We start from the raw sequence: 7,579 nt of genomic DNA on the forward strand, positions 1-7,579 counted from the left end.
AGGGATACCTAGCCTAAGAAAATCAAAGAAAAAGTCAGAAGACCAGAAATTAGTAAATTCAGGGAGAATTGTGAGAAGAAAATAAGATTAGAGACATGTGGGGATGGAAAGGGAGAGAGATAACATAATACCTAAATGCTGAGAGAGGTAATGAATAGAAGGGAAGGAGAAGGGAGATACAGAAAAAGGAAAAAGGAAACATTTTTAAATGAAACACTTAAAAATATATGAAGCACAATTAAGGGAGTTAATGATGAGTGTTTGTGAATTAAGTAATCAATTTATTAATTAGTATGTACACAATTAATAATATATATATATATCTGAAGATGAATATGGATATGTATCTGAAGATGAATTGAATAGCTATTAAATATAGCAAAGAAAGCACAAAAGTTCCAAGAGAAAAAAGCAAAAACAATAAAAAAAAAAAACCTAAAATAAAAATGATGAAAAAATAGAAAACTATTTTTTAAAAAATTCTAAAAAGATTCCGGTGGCAGAGACGCAGCTTCCACTGAGCAGGGCAAAATGGAGCTCGAGGCCATGAGCAGATACACCAGCTCCGTCAACCCGGCTGTCTTCCCCCATCTGACCATGGTGCTTCTGGCCATTGGCATGTTCTTCACTGCCTGGTTCTTCCTTTATGAGGTTACTTCCACCAAGTACACTCAGGACATCTACAAAGAGCTCCTCATCTCCTTGGTGGCCTCACTCTTCATGGGCTTTGGAGTCCTCTTCCTCCTCCTCTGGGTTGGCATCTACGTATGAACCCCCACGGTACCCACCTGATGGCTTCACTGAATCCCTGCTTTTGTAATTTAATTTTTTTACTGTTGCTGGAAGGTCCCACCTGCTGACTCCAATAAAAGCAGATGTGGGATAAAAATAATTCTAAAAAGATATAGACAAAAGTTCTTTCATTTTTTTTTCCAGGCAGGATCTTCTATCTCCCCTGAGACCTTAACCAGTTTATTGGTGCTCTGGTTTGCTTACAGTGTTTGCTTTTCCTGTGGCTTCATTGGTTTCTTAAATCAGTTTGTTTCAGCAGGCAGAACAACGCTCTTCCTTACTAGAGATTTTATAACATCTTCCCAGCTGAATTCAATGTGATGGTGATTTCCTTTGAGTATCAGAAAAGAGAGAGATGGCTGTTTCTTCTAGCTTGGAGTTGCTGTGATGGGGCTAGGCTCAGGATAATGTTGAGGCCTGTCAAAATGTGCAGCTTTTCCATGAGGGGCTAGCTCCTGAGACACTAATACAGCCCAGCCTGGAGCCATTGTCAGGATTTATATTTACTGAGTTTCCAATTTTTCCTTTTGCTCTCAGGCAGCTAGATTTGCTGACTGTGCGACATTGTGGTGGGGTAGCCTCTTATCCAGTGATGAAAGTCAGTCATCTAAGGGCAGACATTCCTCTACTGGAAAGTAAAACTTTCTCTTTGCCTGGATCTGAGCCTGGTATGTCAACTTCCTTTGATCTGTTAAATAGCTCATACTGGTTTCTTCAACGGTCTTAGTATGGGGTGTTCTGCCATGTCTTTGTCAGTATCAAGAATGGAGTTCTCTTCTTGTGGTTGGGGAGTATGTACTTTCCCACTGTTGCTCTGTGGAAAGGATTAAGGAAGTCTTACTTGTGTGGTATTCATGCCTTTCCATGGGTTTAAAGGCCATCTATGGTCTGCAAATGTCTGTGGTGAGCAGGATGAAGATGTTTGCTCCTTGTCAGTTTTTGCTGGTGGTGACTATAATCTGCTCACACACCACTTCTGGTGACTGTGTTCTGGGCTGTATTTGTTGATGAGGTGGCAATGGTAGCAGCTGCTGTAGCTACTGCTAAGGACAATTTTGAGAACTCAAGTCTGTCTCCATAACCAAGCTGCATGCATTTTTCCCATCTGACCAAGCTCTCTTTACTATTATGGCACGTCATGTGTGTCTAAAGTCTTGGACTTTGCACTGGAACAAAAAAACTGCTTTCTATGAGAGATGTTGATTAAAACTATTAGGACTGCTAAGCATTTTGAAAAAACACATGTCCTGTGTGACACAATAGTCTCTAGTATACCCATATATACATTGTGAATTACAATTGAGTTTCAAACTGCCATTGTAACATCAAAACCTTTTGTGACACCAACTGTGTCACATTGTCATTATGATAGCATCAGATCATTGTGATATCACAAAACTTACAATCATATCATACCCTATGACATCACATTGCATTGTGACATCATAGACACATTGTAAATGCCTATTCTGCAATGTCATCCTATTTCAAATGTGGCATGTGTGTTATCAGAAACCCATTGTGAACTAATCACCATTGTGACATCACATTGCCATAATGATATCAGTAACCCACTATGCCATCACAACCTGTCTTCTCCACAAACTTTCTTTGCCATGTGAGACTTTAGGCTAATAATTTGTTTTCAATTTGTGAGCTAATAATTTGTTTTCAAACTGATATTATTTCTGATATGACATGTTATAAAAGACATTTTCTGTGATATTAAGGCCACTCTGACATCACACTGCCAGATGTCATGACCATTCATTCTGATAGTGAAATCAGAAACCTGATAGACTTTATCACATTTTTCACAATACATAACTTAGAGACATCACAGTTCTTCTGTGAACTCATATATTCATTATGAGTTAGTGAAAATTGTGATCCTGTATACCATTTTGCTATCCATCCCTATTTGTAACATCTCAAACCTACTGTGATCTCATTACAGTAAGCATCAACAGCTAATTTTGACTTCAAAACATTATTATGACATGATATTTCGACCACGTATTCATTGTGATATCATTGTCCCATAGTGTTTTCAGAACACTTTAATTGCTGTAAGGGAAATCATCCCAGAAGCCTCATTTTGAAATATAGTATATTGTAATATTTATAATAGAGTTTACAGTTTGCAGGTAGCCAATTGTTACAAAGACCTATAGCAAGCAAATAAAAGTAACACAGCTAGGAAACATGCTAAAGAGAAACAAAAACAAAAACCATGCCAACAATGGTATGGATAGCTTAATTCGGGTGCAATGATGACCAAAGCTGAGCCAGGAGACAGGACACAGGACATGATCAGTGAGACAATTGGCATGACATAATGATGGCTAAGCTGGTTCAGACCTATGTAGGTCGGTGCAGAGGTCAGATCATCAGAAAATTCCCAGTCCAAGCAAATTCAGTTACCTATCAGCCAAGTACCCACACATGTCTCCAGGGGTATGGTCATGCACATTACCTTGGAGTTAGGTGATAGGCAGGGGGTTTTCTTCCCCCAGCATGAAAGCAAGATGCTAGACCCCACAATCAACCATGTGGCCAATAAGGTGATGGCCAGAACTGACCTCCATACTTCATTATGACCTCATAACTTTTTAGATATCAAGCTCCTTCCTTAAAAATGATGAACACTGAGTTCATTGTGAACTAGTAGCAACTGAAGTCGGACATATCATTGTGATATTACAAGCTCATTGTGACATCCAAATCCATTGGGACCTCATCAGCACTGTGATATCTAATTGCTGATGTGACATCATGATCATATTGTGACTTGAAGTTCCTTCTGAGAACTACATGTTGGAGCTTTCCAGAATTTCCCTGTTGGCAACTTTCTATATACAAGTTTGTCAGGAAGCTGACCCAATGGTTTTCAAGATAGTTTTGGCAGTGGCTCGTGGCAAATTACCAGCATGTCAAATAACCAGATACAGACAGGAGGTTTGAGCATGTAATTCTTTTCACAAGATCAGTATCCAGATTTACACACTTGTTACCACTCTTTTTTGCTCCATTCTTTAATCTAAACGAGTAGTAGTTCTAGAAATACCACTGATTTTAGAGTGGTCTCCTGAGCTACATGATCAGCTCAGTTGTTTTCCTGCTCCTACATGTTTTTGACTTCTTCCATTTATCCTCCTCCTTTTCACTCTTTAAGCTTGCTTTTATGATCCAATCTCCTTTTTAAATTCCTCCTGACCTTGCAAGTGTTCTGCCAGGGTCACAGGAAAGTGCCTTTGACTGTTCAACTGCTACTCTTTCCACAGCACCATTGCTTGCTCTTCATCTCCTCCATTCAAATCTCAGTGGTGCTATTGAGAGGGTTTTTTTCACCTCCATCTATTTCATTGGGACATTCTACTTCTGCATTACATTTATGGTGAGGATCTTGTCATTGTCTTTGGGTTTTCCTCTAGTACATCCTTTTTCTTGTTTTACACTTTCTTGTATTTTTATGATAATTCTTTCAACTGATAACTCTTGTTTTTGTGCCTAATGCTGTTTATCTCATCAAAATATAAGTGTCCTTGACACTTTCTAAAGAGTAACAATCCGAATTTTGACCTATTTATTATTCTGCTCAATTTTCTTGGCCTCTTCTAAATTGACACAGGGATTTTTGGTCTATTCTTCTAATTGTCCTTTCAGTTCTTCTCTGCTGCTTTGAATTTTTGCTCACACCCTTCAAAGGTAAAAGCTTAATGCACTCTTGTATCATGACCAGCTCCTTTTTACCTGGCCTTGATTTCATGGACAGTGTCAGGATCTTCTCCCTGCCTTGTTTGTAGTCAACAAGGATAGAAGCATTGGTGTCCTTGTCCTCCTCAGCCTGTGAACTGTGTGCTTGACCTTTGCATCAGGCATACCTTGTCTGATATACTTGGATTTCATTTGATTCTTCGTTTTTCTCAGTTTCATAGTTTTGACTCTCATCATTTTATGATTTATGTCTTCAAACCTTTTCTTCACATCTGATAATTCTTTCTTTTCTCATCTTTGTTGTTTAATGCACTTTTTACCTATTTGTGAGTTTTGATTGGCATGCATTTGAGATATTTTTTAGCCTGTGTTTTCAAACAGAAATGTGTGAAATTTTTCATCACATTTTTTCTTCAATGGGCTGATTTTTAACTTTAGCACAGTTTGATTTCAGACTCCCGAGCTTATTTGCCTTGTTCTCAGGAGATATAATCACAGTTTCCCAGTGGCAACCTGCCTACTTAACATGTCATTATTAATCCTTCTCTTCCTAGGAAATTCCTTTTTCCCTTGCTGTTTACTTCCAGTTAGCACACAGATCTAGTCCTAGAGGTTCCCTATTGATATCTGCAAATGAATTAAACTGTCTTCACCATGAGTGTCTTGATACCTGTCCTGGTGCTGCTATATGAAACCTCTTCTTAGACTGTTTTTTCTTCCACTGTATATCTCTTATGAAACGCCTGTTGGGCAACTGCTACCAACTCAGATAATACCTTTTCTCAAATCCTTCTAAATTATGAAATTTTTCTCCTAATATCTAGACCGACGGTGTAGGGAAAGCCATATTTAGAGCTCTTCAATTATCCTGGATCTCGTGGATCTATTGGCATATAGTTCCTATAGGCATCTTGGAGGCTTTCTAGAAAAGCATTAGGGGATTCATTGGGGGAACTATAGTCTCATTTATTTTAATTAAAATAGTTGGCTTCCTAGCTGCTGTCCTTACCCTGCTAACAGGCTTGCAATATTGCTAAGCACACCATTACCTTGATTGCCGTTCTACTCCAGCTTGGTTGAGTCTGGGGAAAGACTTGCTCCAATAGGTATGTGTCTTCAGTGGGAGAATGATCTGGTCCAAGGACCACCTTCAAGCCATTGAGCGAGATTCACTTCCTTCCTCCCAGGTGGAAAGCAGCTGTAAAAATTGCCCTCAGTCATCCTTGGTAGGCTGATGTAAAGAGATGAGGCCCTGGGCTTTTTCAGAAAAGGACGGATTTTGCTACTTCCCCTTAGACATGACACTAATTGTAAAGGGAACATGTATTAGAAAGTTAGTTTGTCCACCATCACCCCAATGTGCCTGTTGTGTACCACCTCAGGATGGTTCAAGAAACTAATTATGGTATGGAGGGACTGAACATCAGAGATGCTGATGGCACAGATTAGGAGGACATGTCTTCTTCTGGGAGATCCTGTAACACCAACAGGAAGATATTTCAGTTACAGGAACTTTCACATATTATACTCCCATCCTGGGAAAAAAAAAAAGGGTATGCAAAGATGTATACAGGAAACAGAAGTATCAGCACAAACAAATAGCCATAAACCCTAAACCCACATGTCTCATATATTTCAGTGATGCCCTCTTGAGGAAGTATGAGATGACCTCTGGAGCAGATCCCATAAGGAATACTGAGAAGATCCTAGATGACCTCTGGAGAAGGTCCCAGATGGCCTTGCAAGGAGGCTACAAAAGAACACTCAAGGAGGTCTCAGTTGGCTTTAAATGGCCCTCCAGATGACCTCTTGAAGTCTCCAGTTGACCTCCAGAGGAGGTTCCAGGTGGCCTCAAGATGAGGTTCGAATTAATGTACTGAAGATATCTGACATGACCTGTTGAAAAGGCCTAGACCCCTGGAAGAGGTCCCAGATGCCTTCTCACTTTAGTGCCCAGATGACCAATGGAGGAATTTCCAAAAGGCCTTTTTAGGGACCCCCAAATGACTTCCAGTGGAATTCCCAGATAAACTATAGAAGAGGTCCCAATTAGCCTCTCAAAGAAGCTCCAAATTTCCACTGGAGTCAGTCCCAGATGTCCTACCAATAAAACCCCAGATGACTGAGGGAGACCTAGATAAGTACCTTGAGGAGTGCTAAGATAACCTCCAGATTAGGTCACAGATGGCTTCTAAAGGAAGCCCAAGATGAACTCTGAAGAAGGCCCCAGATGGCTTCTCAAGGATGGCCTCTTGAAATTACCGAAAATATCCTTCAGAGGAGGTCCAAATGGCCTCTTGAGAATGCCACAGATGAGCTCTAGAAGAGGTTTCATAAACAGGCTGACAAGTTTGCCGAGACTCTCATTCCTACATAGGTCTGAAATAACTATTGTTTCTGTTTTTGGGTGTTTTTTTGTTTTTGTTTTTGTTTTTGGCTGGTCAAGGGGTCTGAACTCTGGGCCTAGGCCCTGTCCCTCAGCTCATCTGCTCAAGGCTAGCACTCTACCACTTGAGCCACAATGCCATTTCTAGCTTTTTCTGCTTATGTGGTTTTGAAGAATGGAACCCAGGGCCTCAGGCATGCAAGGCAAGCACTCTACCACTGAGTACTTTCCTAGCCCTGAAAGGAATCTTATCCCTGTTGGTCCCCAGAAAACAACAACTCTAGGGAGGATTTCACCCCTGAGTGATAAGAAACTCACATTTAAGGAGGTATTCCCAGGGGCCAAAGCCCAGTTGCATCCATATGGATTATCTCTATGGGGCCTCCAAAATTTAAGTCCTGTAAAGCATGAAATAATCCAAGGTACGATTAAGGTAATAAAATTATTTACACTACAAAGGGGCCTGTGTTTATCTTGTCCTGGGCTGGATATTCTGACCAAGAGCAGCATTGAACACCAAACCTCAGACATCCAATGGGCAGCAATGCCCTTTGTTAATTCATCTGCAAACCACCAATACCAAAATTATGATCTCCAAAGCTCCAAACTTCAAAAGACAAGGTTTTTCTTTTCCCTTCCTCACTCCTCTACAGATCTGTCCTTTCTTCCAGGTAATTCCATATT

The 7,579-nt window shown here is 40.2% G+C and overlaps 1 protein-coding gene across 1 annotated transcript; it reads left to right on the forward strand.

The window, feature by feature from the left end:
- Positions 1–497: 497 nt before the first annotated feature.
- On the forward strand, positions 498–805 carry LOC122119354 (transmembrane protein 258-like). Its single transcript, XM_042693403.1, has one exon. The coding sequence runs from the start codon at positions 532–534 to the stop codon at positions 769–771; it is 240 nt and encodes a 79-aa protein (XP_042549337.1). The 5' UTR covers positions 498–531; the 3' UTR covers positions 772–805.
- Positions 806–7,579: the final 6,774 nt, after the last annotated feature.

This window comes from Dipodomys spectabilis, unplaced genomic scaffold (genome assembly GCF_019054845.1).
Source record: "Dipodomys spectabilis isolate Male_0828 unplaced genomic scaffold, ASM1905484v1 ptg000164l, whole genome shotgun sequence".
Classification (NCBI taxonomy): Eukaryota; Metazoa; Chordata; class Mammalia; order Rodentia; family Heteromyidae; genus Dipodomys; species Dipodomys spectabilis.

Excerpts from the sequence above, each read along its gene's own strand:
- LOC122119354 (XM_042693403.1), top strand. The coding sequence starts at position 532 with ATGGAGCTCGAGGCCATGAGCAGATACACCAGCTCCGTCAACCCGGCT.